The sequence below is a fragment of the Sorex araneus genome, chromosome 6 (genome assembly GCF_027595985.1).
Source record: "Sorex araneus isolate mSorAra2 chromosome 6, mSorAra2.pri, whole genome shotgun sequence".
In the NCBI taxonomy this organism is placed as follows: Eukaryota; Metazoa; Chordata; class Mammalia; order Eulipotyphla; family Soricidae; genus Sorex; species Sorex araneus.
The window spans coordinates 166,523,720-166,547,440 of NC_073307.1; the positions used below are offsets into that span (position 1 = coordinate 166,523,720).

Below are 23,721 nucleotides of genomic sequence, written 5' to 3' on the forward strand. Positions count from 1 at the left end.
CCGGGAGCCGGGCAGGGGAGCGGGGGGGGGGCCGGGGCAGGGCGCGGGGAGCCGGGCAGGGGCGCAGGGCAGGGCGCGGGGGGCCGGCCAGGGGCGCGGGGAGCCCGGGCGCGGGACAAGGGCGCGGGGAGCCGGGACACAAGGAGTCGGGGCAGGGGCGCGGGGCGCAGGGGCGCGGGACGCGAGGGGGCGGGGTCCGGGGGGTCGCGCGGCGCGGGAACGTGGGGCGCGGTGAGTGAGGGGCGCGGGGGACGCAGCTGGTGGGGACGCGGGGTTGCGGGGTGCCCAGGCTCCTGCGCGCGCGGCTCCCGGGAGGGCGGTGCCCCCAGGGACCCGGCAGGCTCAGGGGTGCGCGGGGCGCGGCCGAGGGCGCCCACCCGTGCACGTGGCCCAGGGCCGCGGTGCCGGACCCTGATCTGCAGAGCGCGAGGCGGGGCCCTGGAGGGTGCTTCTTCCCCGCGGATGCCCCCCTGGGACATGTGGGGTGCCCAGCCGCTAGACGCCCCCAGGACAGCTCCCTGGGCCGGGCAGCACCCACTTCTCCTTGGCCTGCGGGGCAGGGGCCTGGGGGACACCCCAGCTCTGCCGGCCAGTCCCTGAGCCACTTCTGGCTCCCACATTGTCTGGGCCGGATCTGGGGGTACCAGAGGGGAGCCGGCTCTGGACAGGCCCGTGACTGGACACCCCACTCCGGGGCCTGCTGACCCACCCTTCGGGGTCTGCCCGCGGCCCCCTGGGACCCAGGGCCGCCGGAGCGGGGAGGCTGGAAGTCAGGACAAAGTTTTGCTCCCAGAGGAGAGCGGAGGTGGCCAGTGGCCAGCAGGGCGCGTCCCTCGGGGCCCTCCCCCCTGCGCCCTCCCCCTCGGCCCCCTGCGTCTCCCTGTCTAGCCCAGGCGCCAGGGGCCCCACCATCCTGGCGGGGGGGCATCAGCCAGGGGCCCCCGCCCCTCCCCCATCACAGTGGGGCTTCTTCTGGGAACTGGGGGGCTCCTCTGCAGCCGCCAGCGCCAGAGGGAAGGAGGCAGAGGGTGGGGGCTGGACGGGGCACAGCCGGTACCTGGACACTCACAGACTGGGCACCTGGAACACCCTCGGGGCTCCTGAGTGCCCCCGGTGCCCAGGGAGCTTGAGGGGGTGGGTCTTAGCGGGGGTGCTGCTACCACAGACGAGGACACTGAGGCCAAGCAGGGCCTGTCCCTTGCCCCCGGTGCACTGGCAGAAGCTGGGATGGGCCCAGGGGGCCCGGGGAGGACCTGCCAGCCCAGCCTCGCCCCAGGGTGGGACAGAGGGGGACCCCGGTGAGGAGAAAGGTGGGGGCAGCCGTGAGGGCTGTCCCGGACTGGGATGCCCAGTCGGATGTGAGGTCAGAGCCGGGACCCCTGAGCCAGCAGCCCCGGGCTCTGCTCTTGCCCTCCGAGGACCCCCAAGCTGCCCCGCAAGCCCCAGGCGCCCGCGCTGCCGCCCCGCCCTTCTCAGGTGGGGATCCAGGCCCCCCCACCCCAGCCGAGCCCGCGCCGAGGATCATGCCCGGGGCTGGGGGCACGCGAGTGCAGGGGGGGTGGGGGGCAGGTGCCCCCAGGAGACCCAGCGCTGCCCGGGCCAGTAATTGCTGCTCTCGCCCGGGGTTGAGTCACCGCCAGGCGGTTCTGTGCCTGCGGAGGCCGCAGGGCGTGGGGCCGCATTCCAGAGAGTCCCTATCGGTTCCCAGACAGGAGCCCGACCCGCGGCAGGCCCGGCCCCCCCGCCCCCCCCCCCCCCGCCTCTCCCGGCCCCGGCATCGCTGCACCTGGAGGCGGACGCTGTCGCCGGGGCAGGGCCGGCCCGGTGGGCGCGCGGCCGGCTGTGCGGAGTGGCGGGGGCAGCCCTGTGGGCCGGCCGCTGTGGGCCCGGGCTGTGGGCCGGCAGGCCCCGACAGGGCCGAGATAAGGACCAGTGTGTGTGCAGGGATGCTGCGGCCCGCGGAGGGCGGGGGCACCTCGCCAGGCCCCAGACCAGGGCAGGGCAGGCCAGCGGGGAAGGGAGGCCACTGAAACAGGATCCCCTGCCCGGCAGGCACCGCCCCCCGCCCCGCCCGGCCCCCAGAGCATCCACAGCCCCCTGTGCTGGCAGGAGGCTGCAGAACAAAGGGGGGGGGTGGGGGTCAAATGGCGGCCAAGGCTCCCGCAGGACCCCAGGACCCTGCCCCTCCCCCTCGCAGCCCGGTCCTCAGGGTGCCCCTCCCCCCTCCCCCACGGGTCCCCCCTCTGCCTCGCCAGGGCGGGGTTGGGGCCCACGGAGCAGATGGAGGCTCGAGCAGGCGAGTGCAGGGTCCGAGCCACCTGCTGCCCACGCCCTGGCTTGTTGCCTTGATCTGGCCTCAACCGGGCACTGGGCCGTGCTTGCATGCATCCATTCATTCCCTAGGCTGTGCATGCATGCATGCATTCATTCATTCCCCTGGGACAGGTGTTCAGTCATTTCCTAGGCTGCATTCATTCCCTGAGGCATGGATTCATTCATTCCCCAGGTTGCGCATTCACGAACTCACTCCCTGGGGCCTGCATTCATTCACTCATTCACTCCCTGGGGCCTGCATTCGTTCATTCCAGGGCCTCCTGGATGGGAAGTGCCCTGCCCCCAGCACAGCCCTCTGCCAGGGTCCCTGCAGCCCCAGAAACCTCCCCGCCCTGAATTGGGGCGTGGGGGCACCCCGGCGACCCCCTGCAGGGGCCTTTGTCGCCCTTGGAGCCCGTCCCACACACCCAGGGCCCGTGCGCCACAGGGGGTCCCCGCGGGCGAGGGGGCCGCCTCCACCCCCCTGGGCCCGGGCTCGGCTGAGGGTAGCTACTGGGTGTCACACTGAGATGTCACCCCACACTCCGATCCCTGAAGCCACGACTCAAAGCAGGGGGCCCTGGGTCCGGGCAGGGGAGCTCGGGGTCCGTACTAGGCCTGGGCGAGCCCCTCACGTCCTGCCTCTGCTCAGTGCTGCCTCCTGCTGGTCCCCGCGTCAGGACGGGCGGCCTGTGGCAGGGGGTTTCCCTGCGGCGCCCACGGATTCCTCCAGCCCCGCGGGCTGGCCTCTGGCTCCCCTCGCACCCAGCGCTGTGGCGCGTCTCTTCCTGACTCCAGCCCCGCGGGGCCGGTGTGGGATTCGATGGGCACCAGCTGGTCCTCGAACCCTTATTCCCGGGGGGTCCGAGGGACGGCGAGATTGTGCCTCGAGCCTGCTGGCGCCTCTGGAAGCAGCAGATGTGGTCAGGGTGACCCCCCCGAGGGCCCCCTCCTGGCCCAGCAGGGCAGTGGGGCACCCTGAGCTCCCCCGCCCCCCCCACACCGCTCTCCCTGCCTGAGCCCCGGGCAGCCCCTCGCTCTGCCCCCAGAAAGGCTTCACGGGGTGGGGCAGGTGGGGGTGTGTCCAGGGACCAGGAGGGAGAGGGGGTCTTGGCCCGAGGCATCGAGCATAGGCTGTGTCCAAGACGGGAGTGAGCGTCTGCCCTGGCCCCTCCTTTTGTGCGGGCAGTCGGGGGCGTGACCCGTAGCGTCCTTCAGCAGATGGGGAAACTGATGCAGGGCTCCAGAGCCCGCCCAGCCACCTCCACCAGACCTTCCCACAGGCCTCCAGACTTGGGCTCTGCTGTGGGGAGAACGAGACTATTGGGGGTGGGTGACCCCGCGGGTGGCAGCGTCCACCCTCATGGTCAGCGTCCACTCCCATGATCACTGTCCACCCCCTATAGTTATCATCCACCCCCGCGGTCAGTGTCCACCCCGCGGTCAGTGTCCACCCCACGGTCAGTGTCCACCCCCACGGTCAGCGTCCACCCTGTGGTCAATGCCCACTCTTGTAAATTTCCACCTGTGGTCAGTGTCCACCTTTGGTCAGCGTCCACATCCCATCATCGCTGCCCACCCCCCATGGTCATTGTCCACCCCCTATGGTCAGTGTTCAGCCCCATGGTCAGTGTCCACCCTCTATGGTCATTGTCCACCCCTATGGTCAGTGTCCACCCTATGGTCATTGTCCACCCCTATGGTCAGTGTCCACCCCATGGTCATTGTCCACCCCCATGGTCATTGTCCACCTCCTACGGCCATTGTCCATCCCATGGTCAGTGTCCACCCCCATGGTCAGTGTTCAGCCCCATGGTCATTGTCCACCCCCTATGGTCAGTGTCCACCTTGTGGTCAGTGTTCAGCCCCATGGCCATTGTCCACCCCCTATGGTCAGTGTCCACCTTGTGGTCAGTGTTCAGCCCCATGGTCATTGTCCACCTCCTATGGTCAGTGTCCACCTTGTGGTCAGTGTTCAGCCCCATGGTCATTGTCCACCCCCATGGTCATTGTCCGTCCCCTATGGCCATTGTCCACCTCATGGTCAGTGTCCACCCCATGGTCAGTGTCCACCCCTGGTCAGCTCTGCCCTGCAGGGACCCACAGCCCAGCACTCGGGCACCCGGGGCTGGCCCTCGCGGTGCCCATGGCCCTGCAGCGGGCGCGTCTGGCCGGCCCCCTCACACCCGTTCCCGCCGCAGCTGCTCAACTCCCTGTCCGTGGACCCCGACGCCGAGTGCAAGTACGGCCTGTACTTCCGGGACGGGCGGCGGAAGGTGGACTACATCCTGGTCTACCAGCACAAGCGGTCAGCCGCCAGCAGGACGCTGGGCCGGCGGCAGCCCGGGGAGCCGGCTGCCCGCAGCGTCAAGCAGGACCAGCCCCTGCCCGGCTCCGGGACGCCGCTGGGCACGGCTGAGCCCGCCATGGACTACCACGAGGACGACAAGCGCTCGAGGCGGGAGGAGTACGAGGGGAACCTGCTGGAGGCCGGCCTGGAGCTGGAGCACGACGAGGAGGTGAGGCCAGGCGGGTCCCCTGGGTGCCGAGACCCCGGAGCCCCGAGGCCAGCACACGGCCCTGTGTGAGAGACCCCCCAGGAGAAAGGTTTCAGGGGGTGGACCCTGAGCTTCCATGTGCCTCCTGCACCCCTTCCCCGTGCGGGGGCCTGGAGCCTGGGGGGCCCCCGGGTCTCACCCCCCACCCGTGGGGGTCCGAGGGGTCATCAGAGAGGGGCCGGGGCCGAGCCAACTGGGGTGTCCAAGGTTCCCCTGCTCACTCACTGGAGGGGCCTTATCCAGGGACGGGCGCTGGGGTCCCTGTGACATGTGACCACGATGCCCCCCGCGTTTGCCAAGCAAAGGGCCCCAGAGCCTCTGCACGCCTGGGGCGGGGGCGGCGGGGGCAGTTCCTGTCTGAGGGGCCAGGCCGGGCATCGCCCTGTGTGTGGGCCCGGGTCAGAGCCAGGCGGCCCCTCACCAGCAGACACTCGCTCCATGGGGCACCCACCCACGCACCTCCTGGCTGCCACGCTGCTCTCTGGCTGCAGCCTCAGTTTCCCCTGCCGGCAGTGGCGAGAGGAGGGGTCCCTGCGTCCCAGGTGGCGGGTGTCACGCCTTCCTGCGGGTCTCAAGGGCCGTCCCACCTCTCGCTAGGCGCCGTCCTCTGACGGCCTGTGACATCCATGCTCAGGCGTGTTTGAACTACACCCGTGACTGTGGTGTAAACAGGCCATGTTTCAACTGTGCGTGTGATTGTGGTGTAGATGGGCCATGTTCGAACTGTGCGTGTGATTGTATGCAGATGGACCGTGTCTGAATTGCACGTGTGACTGCGGTGTAGATCAGGGCTGTGTGTGAACTACACGCGTGACTGTGGTGTAGACCTGAACTACACACGTAACTGCGGTGTAGACCGGCCTCTGGGCCCCGTCTGGGTCCTTGGCACAGGGGTGCCCGGGGTCCTGGGGTCTTCCGGGCCCGGCGGGGGTGGAGCAGGTGCTGAGTGTCCGGGGGGAAGGTGCTCGCGTGAAGCCCCTCTGCCATCTGTCTGTCTGTCTGTCTGTCTGTCTATCGTCTGTCTGTCGTCTGTCTGTCTGTCGTCTGTCTGTCTGTCTGTCTGTCTGTCGTCTGTCTGTCTGTCGTCTGTCTGTCTGTCTGTCCGGCAGTCTGTCCGGCGCCCTTGCGCCCGGGAGGGAGCTCACAGCCGGGAAAGATGCGTGAGGAGCGGGTGGCCCGGGCTTACCGGAAGTGTGCGGGCGTGGCACGTGTCGGGGTGGGCGGCCGTGCAGCCCCCTCGCCGGGGGACCCCGGCCCGTCCCCAGTGCTCCCGGCCTGGCGAGGCCCCTGACGGTGCTGCGTGCCCGCGGTTGCCGTGGGCGCCCCTTAGCCGGAGCAGCCCAGAGCCCGGGGGTGTGGGCCCGACGGCCCCCGCTGACAGTGGCCCTGGGGCCCCCCGCGTGGGGCCACGCGAGGGGCCACTGTCCCCCCAGTGGGGGGCCGGGGCTGCAGGTTAGGGCGAGTGAGGCCTGGCCCCGGGAGGGCCCGAGGGTGCAGGCCTGGGCGGGGGCCAGGACAGGGGCACCTGGAGGTCTGGGTCAGTGTCTGGGGGTGGCCGCGGGGGACACGCCCCGGCTGGAGCTCACGAGGGCCCGGGTGGGCGCCAGTGTGGCTGCCCAGGGCTGCGGCCCTCGGACCAGGACAGGGGGGCAGAGAAGCCCCCAGACAGCGCCCCCAGTCCTGGCTGTTCTGGAGGGCCAGACGGGACCCCCAGGCCCCCCGTACCTGACACGGCCGGCAGAGACCCGGGCCCTGGCCACACGCAGGCATTGGGGTACCCAGAGCTGGCCCCACCCGGAGGGTTCGAGAGGAACCCCAGCGCTGCCAATGTCCTGTCCCCCCCACCCACCCGCTCCGGCCCTCTCGCTCTCAGCCCCCCTGAGGGGCAGCCAGGGGCCACTTGGGGCACTAAGGCCCCAGGTTGAACTTGACCCTGACACCGGCGGCCTTGCTCGGGTGAGGACCCCAGACCCCCGGCCTCTGCGCCTGTGGCTCTCTGGGGTCCACCGCCGTCCTGCGGGTGCAGCCCCGGGCCCGGGGGAGGGGGTGGGCGGGCAGCAGAGGCTCTGGGTGGGCCTGAATGCTGGGGCCCTCTCAGTCCCTGGGGTCCCACGGTGGAGGGGCGGCAGGTCATCGAGCCTCGGCTTCTCGGGGTGCCGTTGGATCAGAGAACCCCAGTCCGAACAGCGGGGAGCAGGGCGGTCGGGGTCAGAGGGCGGTCGGGGTCAGGGGCCATCGGGGCCGGGGCCGTCAGGCTTCTCGTGCCAGATCCCCCCGTCCACCCCCCGGCCCGAGACCTCCCATTTGCTCCGTGTGTCGCTGAGCCCCAGTGCGGGGGTGCCCTGGGCCCCCCCACTCCCGGCCCGGTGTCCACTCCGCCTGCCTTGGGGAGGAGGACGCCTTGACCCCTGGCCGCTCTCCCGTGCTCAGGAGCCTGCCAGCCCCGGGAGCGTCCCTCGGGAGCACGGGCACCGAGGGCCGAGGGCGGGGCCGGGCCACGTCCTCCTCCGCTGCGGGGGGGGGGGCACCCTGCCAGCGCCTCCCGCTGCGTCCCTGGCGGGGCTGAGCCCCACAAACCTGTCTGCGGACTTTCGTGCCGCTCCTGGCGCTGCGAGCTGGCTGGCCCCGTGCCCGCTGGCCGGCCCTCCCGGGCACTTCCTGCCGCACCAGCACCTGGGCCCAGCCGCGTTTCCTTCAGTGAGGTGCAAAGGCCCGCAGGCCGGGGGTCCGGCCTGCCCCCGCCCGCTGGGGGGCCGTGGGGCCGTGGGGGGCTCTGTTGGGGCCGAGCCCCAGCCGTGGACAGCTCAAACCCCTGGTCCCCCGGCCGACCCCATGCATGTCCCTCCCTGGGGCCAGCTCCACGCAGCCCCCGGGGGCCAGTGCCGGACCCCGAGGCCCCACGCCGTGGTCACGGCAGGGGGCAGGTCAGTCCTTCACCTTCCTTCCCAGCTGCTTTCGGGGACGCTGCCCCCGCTGGCCCTGTGACACCTGATACTCCGCTCCCCAGCTCGGGCCCTGGCTCGGGGCCGTGTGGACGGTCCGCCCCACCCTGTCCGTACCCCCTGGTGTTTGTGGCCTGTGGCTGTTGGCCAGGGCAGGCGCCTGAGTGACCCCTGCCTTCAGCACGAGCGGGTCCAGCCTGCGATGGCCGAGTAGCCGACCCCTCAGCACATGGGGCCCCGGGGCCGCACCAGCCTCACGCTCACCGTGGCCCGGGGGCCTGGGGCGGGGGCCAGGCCCGTGCGGCATCCTCGGCCCACCCCCCCTCCCGTGGCGCCTCAGTAAATGTCACCGAAATCCCCTCCGCCGGGCCCGTCCTGGGGGCACGTCCATCAGCTCGGGAGCCGGCGCTGGCCCCGGTGACGGCACATCCGTGCCGCGGGCACTGCCAAGAGGAAGAGCAGCCGGCGGCTGAGCCTGGCGCCGCATCCGGCACGGCCAGGGCCCCGCAGCGTGGCCGAGGGTCCCGCTGTCCCGCCTGCCTCTCCCACCCGCCCGCCCGCCCGGGCAGGGGAGGACCCGCCCCGGCTCGGGGCTGTGGGTGCCCCAGCAGTGCGCAGAGCGGCCCAAGGGAGGGTGCTCCTGGGAGCACTGGGGGAGCTGTGCAGGCAGAAGCCCCGAGAATCCCCGCGGGACCACCTCTGAGCCCGCCCTGCCGGGAGCCCGCGGCCCCCGGCCCATCCCCTCCACACACCCCCACTCTCTTAGCGCTTGAGTTTCTCCTTCCTTCTGGAGGAAGATGCCGGAAACGGTTGGGCCCGAGCAGCCCCCGCCTTCCCTCGGCCCAGCCCGCGCACCCTCTGCTCTGGTGACCCTCAGGGGCGCTGACCGCGTCCTCCCTCAGCCGGGTCCCTGGACAGGAGCCGCTGTGGGTGGGGGAGCCCCTCCCCGCCACCCCCCCTCCCCGCTGTCCCTCGGGTCCTTTCTCTGGGGCTGGACGGGAAACATCCGCCGGCCGTGGCCCTCCCCCGCCCCAGCCTTCCCTGGGCACTGCCGGTCAGCCGGGCGCACGCTCTGGGGCTCCACGGCAGGCCGGGGTTCCTGGGCCCCGGAGCCCGGGCTGGGCCCTGGCACATGGAGATTGCAAGGGGGGGGGCAGGAGTTGCAGCCTGGGGGGCGTTTCTCTGCCCACCGGGGGTCCCTGCCCGTGCCCAAGAGTGCGGGGCCCGGGCCGCACCCTGGCTCTCCCACCCTCAGACTCCCGGGGCCGGCACGGAAGTGGGTGGGCTCGGCTGCCCTGCGGCCAGGGAGAGGCCTGGGCTCCGGGGCCCCCTCTGCAAGGCCAGGGCCGCGCGGGAGGGATGGGTGGGCTCAGCCGCCCCAGATCCGTCCGGCCCGGCCCAGGCTCACGGCGCGGATGCCGCCTGTGCCCCTCCCCTGCCGCCCGCATCCCACCCTGGGCATCACCGCCGCAGGGCTGAGCCCGGAGTGAGGAGTGCGGGCAGGGCCGGGCCTCGGCGCCCAGGGCCACCGTCACCGGAGTCGGCAGAGCTGAAGCTCGTCCCTGAGGTCAAGCTGGGGGGCCCCCGTGTGCCCGACTGTGCTGGCTGTGCCTGGCTGTGCCCGCACTCCGCGGGAGGCCAGCGTGCGGGGCGGGGCCGGCCTGAGTTTGAAGCCCTCGACCCTCCCGGAGCCCCGTCCCCCCACGAGACCCCTCAGAGCGCCCGTTTCGCTCTGGGGGTAGGAGAGAGGCACCTGAGGGTCCCGCCCGGCCCCCAGCACCCAGGGGCCGCGGTGCCTCTGCTGCCTGCTGGGCTTCTCGCTGCAGCCAGAGGCCCGGCTGGACCTTCCCCCACCGGGCGCCTGGGCAGCGCAGACTTAGGGCCTGGCTGGGGTCTCAGAGCTCGTCCAGGGGTGGCCCGGCTGCGCTGGCATCTGGGCTGCCCGTGCGGGGGGGGGGTGCTGGGCACCAGCCTTCCTCGGGGGCAGCTGACCAGTGTCCAGGGTGGTGGCAGGTGGCATGGTCACACCTGGACACGCACCCATGGCATGCAGCCAAGGGTCAGCCCTTCCCTCACACGTGTGTGTAGGTTAGGTGCACATGTACTTGTATGTTGTGTGCTACTTGTGCACGTGTGGGTAGATTATGTGCATGTGGACATGTATGTTGCATGCTGTGTGCACATGTGTGGGTAGATTGTGTGTACATGTGCCTGTATGTTGCGTGCCGAGTGCACATGTGAGGTGTGCACACGTGTGGATGCGTGTGCGTGTGAAAGGTACCTATAGGCACGAAAGCCCGGAAGCCTGTTTTCTTTTTTTTTTTTTTTTTTTGCTTTTTGGGTCACACCCAGCGATGCTCAGGGGTTACTCCTGGCTCTGCACTCAGGAATTACTCCTGACGGTGCTTGAGGGACCATATGGGATGCCGGGGATCGAACCCGGGCAAACGTCCTCCCCGCTGTGGAAGCCTGTTTTCTAAGTGAAGTTTGGCCTTTGGCCTCCGCCGCCCACCATCTGCGGTCCTGGCGCCCCTTCCCGGCTTCTCTCTGGCCGCGGCTTTTCTGAGGAAGCGCCTCTAGCTCCACACGGAGCGTGCCCGTGATGCCAGGAGCTGGGGCACCAAGGGTGCCCGTGTCACACCCTTCCCCCGACTGGCTGTCCAGGCCGCTGTGGCCACGCGCCGTGTGGAGGCCCCTGTGGTGGCTGGACGCACGTGAGGACAGCCCTTCTGCAGGCAGGGCCCCACTTCCCGGGCTCTGCGCCCCGGGGCACTGCCCGCTCGCCCCGCTGCTGCCCACCCGCGACACCATGGGGCTGGCACCTCTCCTCACCCCCGAGAGCCCCCATCCCCGAGAGCCCCCCACCCCCCAAGAGCCCCCCCACCCCCGAGAGCCCCCCACCCCTGAGAGCCCCCCATCCCCAAGAGCCCCCCACCCCTGAGAGCCCCCACCCCCAAGAGCCCCCCTACCCCCGAGAGCCCCCACCCCCGAGAGCCCCCCACCCCCAAGAGCCCCCCCACCCCCGAGAGCCCCATCCCCAAGAGCCCCCCACCCCTGAGAGCCCCCGTCCCCGAGAGCCCCTCGTCCTGAGACCCCCCTCCTCCTAGACCAAGCTGCCGGGGGTCGGGTTCGTGAAGATCCACGCGCCCTGGGCCGTGCTGTGCAGGGAGGCCGAGTTCCTGAAGCTCAAGATGCCCACCAAGAAGGTGGGTGCCAGCGCGGGCCGGGGGGCTGCACACGGGCCTGTGGGCCCCCCGCCCAGGGTTAGCAGGGGAGGGACGCCCGAGTCCAGGCGTGTGTGTCCTGGTCCTGGGGGAGTGGCAGGCCGTGGGGGGGCCCCGGGACCTGCCCCTTGCTCAGTGGCACAGCCAGGCCACGCCCCCCACACCAGCCTCTCTCTGGAGGACCCCCTCCACCGCCCTGCAGCCTCCCCACAGTGCTCCCGGGTCAGTGTCCCCCATGACCCCGAGGCATTGGCACCTGCCAGCTGCTGGGGTCCGGGGAGGGGAGGGTCACACTGCGCTGGGTCTCAGCCGCCTCCGCCCCGGCCCCTCACACCCACCAGGGTCAGGCGGGGGGGGGGAAGGGGGCGCTTTCTGGAATGTTCCGGAGTGCGGGGCTGTGTGGCCGGGAGAGCCAGCAGCGGTGCCCCGCCCGCCCCAGGTCTACCGCCTGCACGAGGCCCGCGGGATCCTGCGGAAGATCAACTCGGTCCTGCGCAAGCTCAGCGCCCCCATCCAGCCGCGCGTGGCCGAGCACCGGCCCCAGACCATGAAGCGCCTCTCCTACCCCTTCTCCCGTGAGAAGCAGCACCTGTGAGTGGGGGTCAGGGTGGGGTCAGTCTTGCTTGGCAGGGTGACCATCAGGGGCCCCAGCTGGGCCCTGGGGCGGGGGAGCACGGAGGCCCCGCCCGGCCCCTCCTCCGTCCCACCGCGTCCCCCGTGGGAACCCGCCTGTTGCCTGGCAGGGCCGCACCTGCTGGCCGCGTCCTCCCCACCCACAGGGCCAGCGGGGCGTAGCCACCTGCCTGTGAGGACGCAGGGGCTTGGGAGCCCCAGGGGGCCATGGTACTGGTCCAAAGCACCTGCAGGGTGGGGTGAGGGGGACTCGGAACACTCAGGCCTCACGGGGCCAGAAGAAGGGCCGCGCGGCGCCGCCAGGTCTGGGCTTCTGCCCGGCCCTGCCCCCACCCCGCCGCAGCCACCGCGCACACACACACGTGCACATGCATGCACACGCATGCACTTGCATGCACACACGCACACATGCATGTGTGCACACATGCACACATGCATGCACACATGCATACACACATGCATGTGCACACACACGCACGCATGCACACACGCACACATGCATGTGCACACGCATGCACACATGCACACACACATGCGCACACATGCACACACGCATGCACACCCACGCACATGCATGCACACACTCATGCACATGCACACATGCACCACATGGGCTCCTGGGCGTCGGGAGCCTGTCTCACCCGCCCATTCTCAGACACCCCTCGGCCGCTGCCCCGGCTTCACTGGGCGTGTAGGCAGTGGGTCACGCTCCCCACAGGATGCCCCAGAGACCCCCAGGCGCCCCCACTCCAGTCTGAGCGTCTGTGGGTCACAGGGCTGGGAGGCTGTCTCTGCGGCACGTGTGCGGGGCCGGGGAAGTCGCAGCAGGACGCAGGGGGGAGGGGACTGTTAGCTGGCCCCCACTGCAGACCCCAACTCCAGCCAGCTCACCCCACTGCACCCCGTGTCTCAGCACCCTGCAAAAGTGTCAGCGTGATCCAGGTTCCCCCCACCCCGCCCCCGAAGCCCTGGCAGGGGGCTCTGGCCAATGGCTCCCCGCCCCCATCCCTACAGATTCGACCTGTCTGACAAAGACTCCTTTTTCGACAGCAAGACCCGGAGCACGATTGTGAGTACGCAGGGCCTGGCGCCCCGGAAATCAGGGGCGGTTCGTTAGAGAGACGTGGGGGTTGGGGAGGACAGACAGCGGCGCTAATTGTGTGGCAGAAATAAAGACAAAACCAGGGGGGCTGGGGGCTCCCCAGAGGAGGGGGCGGGGCTGAAGGGGAGGGGCGGGGCCGAATGGGAAGGGGCGGGACCGAGTGGGAGGGGCGAGTGTAAAGGGGCGGGGCGAATGGGAAGGGCGGGGCCAAAGGGGAGCCGGGCGGGACAGCCCAGCGCCTTGGAACATCACCGGCTGAACCCCAGCTCTCTCGACTGGTTTGTCCTTCCCGATCACCGATCACCGCCACCAGATTCAGGGGTCCCAGACCAGAGACGGGAGCCAGGACAGGCAGGAGGGTCAGGATGAGGCAGACACGCAGACCGGGCTTCCCTTCTGGGCCGTCCCCCAGGAGCCAGGACGCTGTGCCCGCCTCCCGCACCGGCTCTGTTTATCTGCTGGCTGCCAAGTTGTCAGCCCGCCAGGCTGGGCCCTGCCCAGCTCAGCACCGACTTCTCTCGAAACACGAAACACGAAAGCAGCTCGCGGCCAGCTGCTGCCTGTCCCCCGCCCTGGAGGGAGTCACAGTCGCCTGCAGCCAGGCCCGGGGGCCAGCGGGGCGCCCGCCCTCCCCGGGCAGTGCAGGGAGCGTGCAGCCTGCAGGCAGGCCAGGAGCAGGACTGGCCGGGCGCCCCAGGGCCACCGGGCGCCTCCACCAGGGCAGCCCGGGCGTGCCACGTGACACTGGGCAGACTCGGCCACCGAGTGCTCAGTGGGGGCTGCCCGAGCTGCCCACGGCCACACTCCGGTGTCTGGTGCCAAGAGCCCGGCCTCTCCCAGGCAGTGACCAGAGACAGCCAGTCTGCCCCGGGTCCCAACCCCAGAGCCTTGTGAGAGCAGAGGTGGGCATGGGCAGCCAGGGAAACTGAGGCACACACCTGCACACGTGCCCCGACACTGTAAGGTCGCCAGGGCTGCCTTTAGAAGCACAGGGGGGCTGCAGGGCCAGGAGTCACTTGAGAACCAGATTCCGGCCAGGAGCCCTGGGGTGGGGCTGTTGGGGGCCCCTGCGCTGCCCGTGACCCCATCTACTCTGGGGAAGGGGTGTTTCTCGGAGTCCCCGGTGGCCGCTTTCTAAACAGCCACTCCCAGAGGAAGTCTCGGGGGAGATTCCGCAGAGTCCAGTGTTGGGGGGTGGAAGTCCAGGCCATGGTGGGACCTGCTGCCCCCAGCATCCACGCCGGGCCCTGGCTGTGCCCAGTCCACAGGCAAGTGCAAAATGGGAGCCCGTCCCGGGGCCCATGGTGAAGGGGGTCAAGACCCCAGGGGCGGGACATCCCAGGAGAACCCACCGGGACAAGATTCTGGGGAGACTCAGCGTGCAGTGGACCCCCTTCCTCCTGCCCGCCCCGCCCCGCCCTGCCCGGAGGGTTTCTGGAACCTTCCTAGCTCCAGCCCAGGAGAGAGCCGCCTGCTGGGCCCTGTCACGTCTCAGAGGGGCGGTGCCCAGGTGCAGGGTCCCCAGGCTGACTGCCGCCAGCAAGCGGTGTACCCGAATTCTGATCTTGGCAGCGGCAGTCTGGGGTCCCGGCCGGATGGGGCCGGGGTGTGGGGTGGCCCCGTGGTCACTGCTGCCCTGTCTCTGCAGGTCTATGAGATCCTGAAGAGGACCACGTGCACCAAGGCCAAGTACAGCATGGGTGAGCGCGGGGCGGGGCAGGGCGGGGCGGGAAGGGGCGGGGTGAGGCGGGGCGGGGCTGGGCTGGGGGACCAGGACGCTCAGTCGGGCCCCCCGCCCCGGCAGCCCACGCCAGGCGGGCAGGAAGGAAGGAGCCCTACACGCCCCGTCCCAGGGCCGGCTGGGTCAGCCCCTAGCACAGACGCCCGTTTCCGGTCCAGAGCAGAGCAGCTGCCCGCGATCATTCCAGCACCGCGGCACCAGCGGTGCGGGGGGCGGGGGGTCCCTGGGACGGGGGCCGGCCACAGTGAGCGAGGGGAGGGGTCACCTCCAGGGCCCGGGGGTGGGGCGGCCCAGCCCCTGTCACGGCCACGCGGGATGGTGACATCTCAGGGAGCGGTCGGGGGAGGCCTGGCTGCACCCTCGTCTCCCGCCCCAAGGGACCCTCCAGGGGCCGGTCAGACGGGCGTCCCCGCAGGGCAGCCGTGTCCCCGAGTCCCTGAGTCCCCGCAGGGCAGCCGTGTCCCCGAGTCCTTGAGTCCCCGCAGGGCAGCCGTGTCACCGAGTCCCTGAGTCCCCGCAGGGCAGCCGAGTCCCCGAGTCCCTGAGTCCCCGCAGGGCAGCCGAGTCCCCGCAGGGCAGCTGTCTGTGATTTGGGGGCTGGAAGCTGCTTGGCTGAGGCTTGTTCCAGTCTGGGCCATCCCAGCTGGGAGGACGCTGTGTGCCCCCCAGGTCTCTGGTCACGCTGTTGTCACTTGTGGCCAAAGGGTGGGCGGAGGGGCCTTCTCGGCTCCCCCTTTCCGTGTGGGCAGCTGGCCTGAAGCTCCCCGAGTGTGTGGGCACCGCAGGCGCAGGAGCAGGGATCTGTTGGTTGCCTGCTGATGAGGCTCCTGGGACTGTGGGAGTGGACAGTGCAAAGGCCCCGTGGCCACCCACGCTGGAATGTTCTGGAGCACAGTCAGGAGCCCTGACTCAGACCCCATGCTCATTTGAACATGAGCTTTTTGCTCCCCTGCAGACCCCCAGCCATGGCCCCCGTGGCCCCAAGTCTCTGTCCAAAACCTTTCAGGTGGATAGCGGAGGGGACCCTGGAAATGAGACCCCCTGGCCGCAGGGAATGCCTTGGGTCAGCCAGGGCGTTCGGGACCACCAAGCACTTTCCAGCAGTACCTCCGTGTGCGGCGCTAGACGGAGTCCCGGGCCCTGGCCCCGTGTGCGCTCGGCCCCTCTGGCTCTGGCCGGAGCCTTCCGGGCCCCTCCCGGGGGAGCCGCAGAGCCGCAGCTGTCGGGCCCGGCCACCGTGACCGTCCAGCTGCCCGCACTGCGTGGGGGCCAAACCCCGCGTGCCCAGGGGCTGCTCCCGGCTCTGTGCTCGGGGCCTCGGCCACTGACCGCCCGTGTGTGAACAGGGCAAGGCGAGGGGAGGAAGAAGGACTCTGCCCTTCTAAGTAAGAGACGCAAGTGCGGGAAGTATGGTGAGTGCCCGGCGCCACCCCCGCCGCGCCCGGCCCATGATTGCTTCTCCGACCGTGTCCGCCCCCGTCTCTCATCTGCAGGCTTGCCTCAAGCAGGCGGGGGTGCTGGTGCCCGCAGGTCTGGGTGCTGGGTCTCCTCTCGCTCCTGACTCTGCCAATCAAGCACGTGTCCCGCTGCGCGTGGACCCCAGGGCGCAAACCGCAGAGGTGGCCTGGCGGTGTGGCCGGGCGCGGCCCCCCGCACGGCTCGGCACGGCAGCCCCGTGACCCCCGCCCCTCCCCCCAGGTATCACCAGCCTGCTGGCCAACGGCGTGTACTCGGCCGCCTACCCGCTGCACGACGTAAGTGACCCCGCGGCCACCCCGCGGCCCGTCTGTCTCTGCGTCACCAGCTCCCGTGTCCCGGGGGGCCACCCCCCCACCCCCCCCACCCCGCCCTCGTTATCCTGCGCTTCCTGCTCTGGATGCCCGTAAATGTCAGCCGGGCCCGGGCCCGGCCTTCCTGGTTCCCCCGGGGGGCCGGGGAGCACGAACCCCGGAGCAGCCCCGGGGGGCTCTGCCTTAGCGGAACACCCGGTGGGCTGCGTCCACCCACCGTTGGCCGGCTCGGGGGCGAGTCAGCCCAGACCCGCGGGACCAGGCCCCGGGGCCGTCTCTCCCCCAGCGGCTTCCAAATCCCGGAGGTGCCCTGACAAATATAGCGGGGCCGCGCGGACAGGGACGTCTCGGGGTCGTCTCCGCGGAGACCGGGCCAGAGTTCAGCGGGCGCCGGGGAGTGGCTGTGCGGCCGGAGCAGTGTGGGAACCCTGCGCAGAGCGGAGCGGCCCGGAACGTTCCAGAAGCACATTGTTTGCAAAGCCCAGAGGCCGCCGGAGGGCCAGGCGGGCGGGGGTGGGAGCAGCCCCTAGTCCCGTGTCTCGGCCGAGACTCCCGGGTGGGAGGCAGAGACAGACCCCCGCCGCCCCCCAGACCCCCCCCCCGCCCCCGCCGCCATGGCCCCCTCTGGGCCTCCTTCTGGGACGCATCCTAGCAGCCTGCCCCGCGCTGATGTGGCGTCCATGGACAGCCGGGGGCGGGGGGTGGGCAGCGCCCACCGGGCCCCACCCCTGCAGGAGCTCAGCTCACCTGCTCCCCACAGCCCACCCCTGGCGGGGTGCAGGGACCCCCTAATCCTGGCTCTGGCCCACCGCTGAGGGAGCCCCCCTCCCTGCACCCCGGCCCCCCAGCCCCGCCCTCCCCCACCCCGCCCCCTGCCCTGGGGCTTCCTCAGGCTCCGGTGGGTCCTGGCTGGGTCCTGGCTGTCCTGGTGTCTGTCCCCTGCTGTCCGCCCAGGGCCTGTCCCAGCTCTGCCGCCTGCTCCTGCAGCTGCCCCACCAAGGAGCCGGGACACGCCTCGGGCCTCTGTTAGATCTGAACGGCCAAGGGAGGCTGGGCGCGCCTGGGTGCTTGCTGTGGGCGCGGGACGGGGTTCCTCAGACACGGAGACCAGAGAGGTTTAGCAGCTTGTCTGACGTCACCCAGCAGCCAGTCCTGGTGGCCTCTGCCTCTCTCCTCCCTGTCCCCGGACCACCGCCCCCACCACGTCCCCCCCGGGGGGTCAGACTGCCCCGCTCCCAGACCTCACTGCTGCCTCCGTCTCAGGAAGCCACTCTGCAGTTTTGTCACTTTTCTTTATTTTTTGCTGTTTGGGGCCACACCTGGCGGTGCTCAGACACTGCTCCAGGCTCGGTGCTCAGGGTCAGTCCTGGTGGTGCTCCGGGAGCAGGCGAGGCTGGGACTGGAACCAGGCCTCCTGTGGGCCAAGCCCACGGGGCCCCTCATGCCTCTCACGTGATACTGGGACTGCTCCCACTTCACAGCTGGGGAAACTGAGGCTGGCATTGCTCGCAGCCGTCTGGCGTCGTCCCCGTCTGCTTTCTGGCCGCGCTGAGCGCTGGGGTGTCCTGGGGCCGCGCCAGGGTTGACCTCAGCGTGCGCTGTGCCGCCGAGGGCCACAGCGGCCAGTCCCCGAGCCGCTGAGACTCAGAATGTGGCTCCCAGTGAGGTCTGGCCGGGCGGCCCCGCGGCTGCTGGGACTCTGGAATCCAGTGCTCGGGGCCCGGCCTCCCCGTGGGCTCCGGGGCCTGCTGCAGAAATCACTGGCTCATTCCGGCACACATTCATTCATTCACTCTTTACCCACTCATCCCCTCATTCACTCATTCATTTCCTCACTCAATCACACAGGCATTAACTCACTCATTCACTCGTTCTTTCACGGAATCATTCATTCACTCCTAGATTCATTCTCTCAGCCGTACACCCATTCAATCCTTTGTTCATTCATGCTGAATCCTTCATTTATTCATTCAGTCAGTCACCCATTCACTTTCATCTACTCATTCACTTGTTCATCCACTCATTCACCCAGTCACCCCTCATTCACTCAACCACTCCCGCATTCATTCATTCACTCACTTTCATCTGCTCACTCACTCATTCACTTGTTCATTCACTCAGTCACCTCCTGATTCACTCCCCTGTGCATCCATTCACTCATTCATTCATTTACTCACTTGTTCACTCATTCTTCCACTCCCTACCCATCCCTCCCTCCCTCCCCCACCCTTCTTCGCTCCCGCGTTCCCTCGCTCATCCCTCACTCCTCACCCCTGCCCCGTTCCTCGGCTGGTGCGTGCTCTGCCTGGGGGAGAGGCACTTTGTCCCACACACCTGCACTGTGCGGCTTCCTTGTCGAGTGACATCGGCGCCCTGGAGGTCACCAGCAAGTGGCCTCTGGACCGGGCTGGGGCAGGCGGGGGTCGCCTGTCCACCTGTCCTAGGCTTGACGCGGCCGAGGCCCGCCAGCAGGAGGTGGCCTATAACAGCCCGTGCCAGAGCCCCGGGGCCAGGAGCGGTGCCGGGCGCGGGCAGCAGGTCACCGCTGGCCCTCCTGGCGCCGGCGCCTGGGCTCCTGTCTCCTGAAGGAGGCGCTCGCCCCCACCCCGGCAGCCCCCGCCCCTCGCTGCTGCGCGGACCCCCCACCAGCCCCTCCTGGGCCCCCACGGGCGCGATTCTTGCAGCCCCCAAAGCCCCTTCTTGGTGTGTCTCCAACTCTTAAGTTCCTGCCGGGGACCCCTGGCCCTTGTGTCCACGTCACGGCGCCCAGGATGGACGCTTGTCAGGGTCACGTCCTGTGTGTGTCCACGGGGGCCGGGGCCTGTGTCTGATCGGAGACCCTGAGAGTTTCCTTCCCCGCCACAGGGGGACTACGAAGGCGAGAACGTGGACCTCAACGACAGGAAGGTGAGCGGTCACCCAGGGGCAGCGGCGCCGGGGGGAGGGGGACAGAGAAAGGAGCCCTCGGCCAGGTCCGGGCCCGCGTCAGCCGGACCGACCCGCGCGGCCGACTTTTGGCCTCACCTCCTGCGGGGTTTTTCTTCATCCGGCGCTGGAAGCGCGGAGGCCTGTGCGCGGGGACGAGGGGGCACTTGGCACTGTCCCGTCGGCCCCGCTCGGTCCTGGGCCCGGACCCTTTGCAGTGGAAGGTCTTGGACGGGGGTTCTGGGAACGCCGAGGGCGCTGCTCTGCTCGGCTGGACCTGACCCTCGCCCACCACTGCCCCCCCCCCGCCCTTCTCGCCCTCCTACTCACGAAGCCTCTCCCCCGCCTTCCCCGGGGCCCCCCCACAGCCGCCCTGCCCCCCCCAGAACCCTCCGGGCGGGCTGACAATGGCGCCTTGTCCCGCGCTGCGGAATGTCCTCCGCTCCCGCCTTGCGGCCCTCCGTTCCGGACGCGACTTGCCCGCCCAGGAATCCGGCCCGAGATGCTATCTGGTGCAGCATAAAGTGACATATTTGGTTATTGGTCGTGGAACATCTGGTGTCCGCGTCTGCCAGAGACCCGGCCTGGCCAGCCCCGCCCGCGGCCAGTGCGCCCCCCGGACACACGCTTCCTCCACCCAACAGTGCCCCTCCACACCCCGAGACCCGCTCCGGGGCTAAGCCCACCCCAGCGCCCGGCCCCACCAGGCCCACCCCACCCCCAGCTCCAGGCCCACCTCCCGAGGTCACTCAGCTGATGCCCATGTCAGCGCCCATCCTCCCGGGGTCACTACACCACCTTGGGGTGCAGGCCCAGTGCAGGAGTCCGGGGACTGCAAGGCCGCCCCTCCCCCGCTGATGGTTTCCCGCCAGCGGAGAACACAGGCCCAGCCATGGAGTATTAGATGGACGGAAGGACGGATGGGGGGAAGGAAGGAACAAAGGAAGGAAGAGACGGGAGGAGAGAGGGGGGAGGGGGAGGGGGAGAGAAATTCTCACTCTCCATCCCAGGCATGGGCAGCTGCTCCTGAGTGTTGAGTGACTGAATGAGTGGATGAGTAGGTGGTGAATGGGTGAATAAATGAACAGTGAGTGAATGAATAACCATTAAATGAATGAATAAATGAATGTTTGAATTAGTGAATGAATGAATTTGTGAATGAATAAGTGACTGAATGAATAAGCTGGTATGTAAATAATGGATAAATGAGTGAGTGAATGAATGAATGGATGGATGAGCAAAATTGCTGAACGACTGAAGGAATGAAAGAGGGAGTGAGTGAATTATGACTGTGTGAGTAGTGAATGAATGAGTGCATGGGCGAATGAGCCGAATACCCACAGAGCACCCAGGGTCCCCCGGCCCCTCTCTCCACAGCTCCTGTATGAGGAGTGGGCGAGCTATGGGGTCTTCTACAAGTACCAGCCCATCGACCTGGTCAGGTAGGCCCGGCCGAGGCTGCGGGCGGTGTCCCCCGCGTGTCCCCCGGCCCCAGGGGTCCTGCCCTGCCCGGGGCTGACGGGGTGCCCGCCCCCCCAGGAAGTACTTTGGGGAGAAGATCGGGCTGTACTTCGCCTGGCTGGGGGTCTACACGCAGATGCTCATCCCCGCCTCGGTGGTGGGCATCATCGTCTTCCTGTACGGCTGCGCCACGGTGGACGAGAACATCCCCAGGTAGGCCGGGACCCTCCACCCACCCCACGGCGCGGCCGCGCGCGGGACCCCCAGACACAGCCCCGCACGCCCCCAGGGCTCAGGACCCCCGGCCTCGCGTGTGAGCCGCGCGTGTACGCTTGGCAAGCAGAGAAGCACTGGGCCTTTCGAGAAGCTTCTGCGAAACCCCGCGGGAAGGCCGAGGTGGGCCCCCCAGAGGTCACCCGCAGGGCACTCGGCCGCCGCCTCCGCCCGCCTCCGCCAGCCTCCCTCCCCACAGCACTGCCCGAGGGGGGCCTGGGGGCTCTGTAGCAGGCAGGGGGCGGCCAGCCGTCCCCCAGGCCTTTGCTTGGCTGCTGGCGGTGGCCGGAGGGCCGAGGTTCCTCTTAAAGCAGCAGCAGAGGCCGGTGGGCAGCCAGGACGCCTCCTCCAGGTGCCCGCCCGCAGGGCATGCCCTTCAGGTCCCACCCGCAGGTCCCACCTGCAGGCCCCGCCCCTCCCAGGCCCCGCCTCTTTCGGCTCCCGCCCCCACAGGCCCCTCCCCTTCCCGGCCCCACCTCTTCCGGCTCCCAGCCCCACAGGCCCCGCCTCCCCAGCTCCCGCCCCCACAGGCCCCGCCTCTCCCATGTCCCACCCACTCGGGTCCCGCCCCCACAGGCCCCGCCCACTCCTCCAGCCCCCAGGTCCCTTCTCCCTCAGGCCTGGCTCTCTCCCAGCAGCCCCCACAGGCCCCGCCCTCTCCCAGCCCTTCCCCAGGCCCCACCCTCTCCCAGCTCCTCCCAGGCCCCGCCCTCTCCCAGCCCCTCCCAGGCCCCGCCCTCTCCCAGTTCCCCACCCCCAGGCACACTGACAGAGTGGGGGCCCTGAGACGGGCTCCTGCCCACAGAGAGGACCAGGGGCCAGAGGCCAGCTGACTCCAGTGGCTCCTCAGGGAAGAAGCTTGGCACTGCTGATGATACAGGTGGAGAAACTGAGTCACAAGGCATCCCAGCAGCGCACCCTCGGCACACAGATCACAAAGGGTAGAACTGATGGTCATGTATGTGAGCAGGGACACACACATGCTCACACACACAGTCTACACCTGTGTCACTCACAGGCATGTGAGCATACACCCCTCACCACAGATTACACACGCTCACACATACATGTCTACACCTGTTACACACATGCATGTACATACCCATGTCCACAGATCTCACATGCTCGTACATGTCCACGCCTGTGTCACACACACGTGTGTGTCTATACGCATGTCCACAGATGCCACATGCTCACACATATGCACATCACTACCCCATGCACACACACATTCTCTCTTCTCATACATGTACGTGTATACCTGTACACACAGGTTACACTCACACATGCGCACACGTGTGTCTCCCGGCCCATCCTGGAAAGGGAAAGTGAGTCAGCCACCGTGGCCTCTTGCCATGGGCACCATGCAAGTGCCCCGGGCGGGCTGGCGGACGGGCCCTGCCCTGGGCTCTTCCTCCTCGAGCTGGCGAGACCACCCCTCCAGCCCTCCCGCCCCTGCACCGCACCGTCGGGGGCCACTCTGCGTGGCACCCCCAGTAGACCCATTGCGCATTCGGGACCCTACCCCAGCAGGCGGGGCCTCAGGTGCAAGCCCTGACACTCTGTGGCTCCCTGAACTCTACCAGCAGGGGCCCCGGCATGGCCCCTGAGCACCGAGCCAGGAGTCCACTGCGCACTGCCCAGTGTGGCCCCAAGCCCAACAGAATTAGGACGGTCACGTATGTGAGGTGCCAGGTGCCGCTTCCCACTCACGCGGTTCAGGGCGACGCGCCCTCGCGTGGTGCCCCCCCCGCCCCGCCCAGGCCGGGCCCCACCCTGCCGTGTCCTGCAGCATGGAGATGTGTGACCAGAGACACAACATCACCATGTGCCCGCTCTGCGACAAGACGTGCAGCTACTGGAAGATGAGCTCGGCCTGCGCCACGGCCCGCGCCAGCCACCTCTTCGACAACCCCGCCACCGTCTTCTTCTCCGTCTTCATGGCCCTGTGGGGTGAGCACTGGCAGGAGAGCCGCACGGCACCCCAGGCTCCCAGGAGCGGGCCGGGAGGGGCTTTGCGGGAGGGGACCCGAGCGTCCCAGGGCGCCCGCCTCCAGCCCTGCACACCCCGTGTCCACGGCACAGGACGGCCACGGGCCCGCAGTGCTGGGGAGGGAGGGTGGTACATCCACAGTTGCCTCAAGAACGCTCACTTCCCTTGCAGGGGTGTGGGAGGGTGGGAGTGGGAGCAGCTCTGCACCCATGTTGGCCTCACAAATAGGACTGCCCCCTCCCAGCCTGCCACCCCCTCTGCCAAAGGTGCTGGGGGCCTGGGTTCTGAGGTGCCGCAGCTCTACCCTGCACTGTGGGCACAGGCAGGGGGGAGGGGATGTCGGGAGGGCTTCCTGGGGGAGGTGTTGGGAGCTGAGTTTGGAAGCATGGAGTGGGGGGCAGGTGCAGGCTGGCTGTGGCAGCGGGGCCCAGCGGGGGAACAGGGAGGGCGTGGAGGGAGCCTCCGGACACAGGGCGGCCGGCCCGGAGCTCTGGTACTTGGTGTGGTACAAAGGAAGTGGGGAGCCACGAGAGGCTGCCTGTCGGGGGAGGCGCTGGGGTCTCCGAGGGTCAGGCGGCATAGTCGCCTCCCCAGAGCAGCCTGCCCCGCGCCCCAGAACCCACATTCAGAAGGCCCCAGCACCCCCTTTTTTATTTTTTTGGGGTCACACCTGGCGATGCTCAGGGGTCACTCCTGGCTCTGCACTCAGGAATCACTCCTGGCGGTGCTCAGGGGACCTATGGGATGCTGGGAATCGAACCCGGCT

The 23,721-nt window shown here is 69.2% G+C and overlaps 1 protein-coding gene across 3 annotated transcripts in view; it reads left to right on the top strand.

Annotated features, from left to right (window-relative positions):
* Positions 1-23,721, top strand: part of ANO1 (anoctamin 1) — a 90,418-nt gene that overhangs the window by 43,764 nt on the left and 22,933 nt on the right. For 2 of the 3 annotated variants that reach the window (XM_055144108.1, XM_055144109.1), the window contains exons 3-12: positions 4,515-4,832; positions 10,921-11,019; positions 11,477-11,628; positions 12,685-12,739; positions 14,421-14,472; positions 16,212-16,267; positions 19,169-19,210; positions 20,606-20,670; positions 20,768-20,902; positions 22,755-22,915. In XM_055144108.1, the coding sequence (XP_055000083.1) occupies positions 4,515-4,832; positions 10,921-11,019; positions 11,477-11,628; positions 12,685-12,739; positions 14,421-14,472; positions 16,212-16,267; positions 19,169-19,210; positions 20,606-20,670; positions 20,768-20,902; positions 22,755-22,915 (1,135 nt within the window). Of the gene's footprint in view, positions 1-4,514; positions 4,833-10,920; positions 11,020-11,476; positions 11,629-12,684; positions 12,740-14,420; positions 14,473-15,859; positions 15,926-16,211; positions 16,268-19,168; positions 19,211-20,605; positions 20,671-20,767; positions 20,903-22,754; positions 22,916-23,721 lie in introns of all 3 variants that reach the window. The other variant, XM_055144107.1, reaches the window with a different exon arrangement.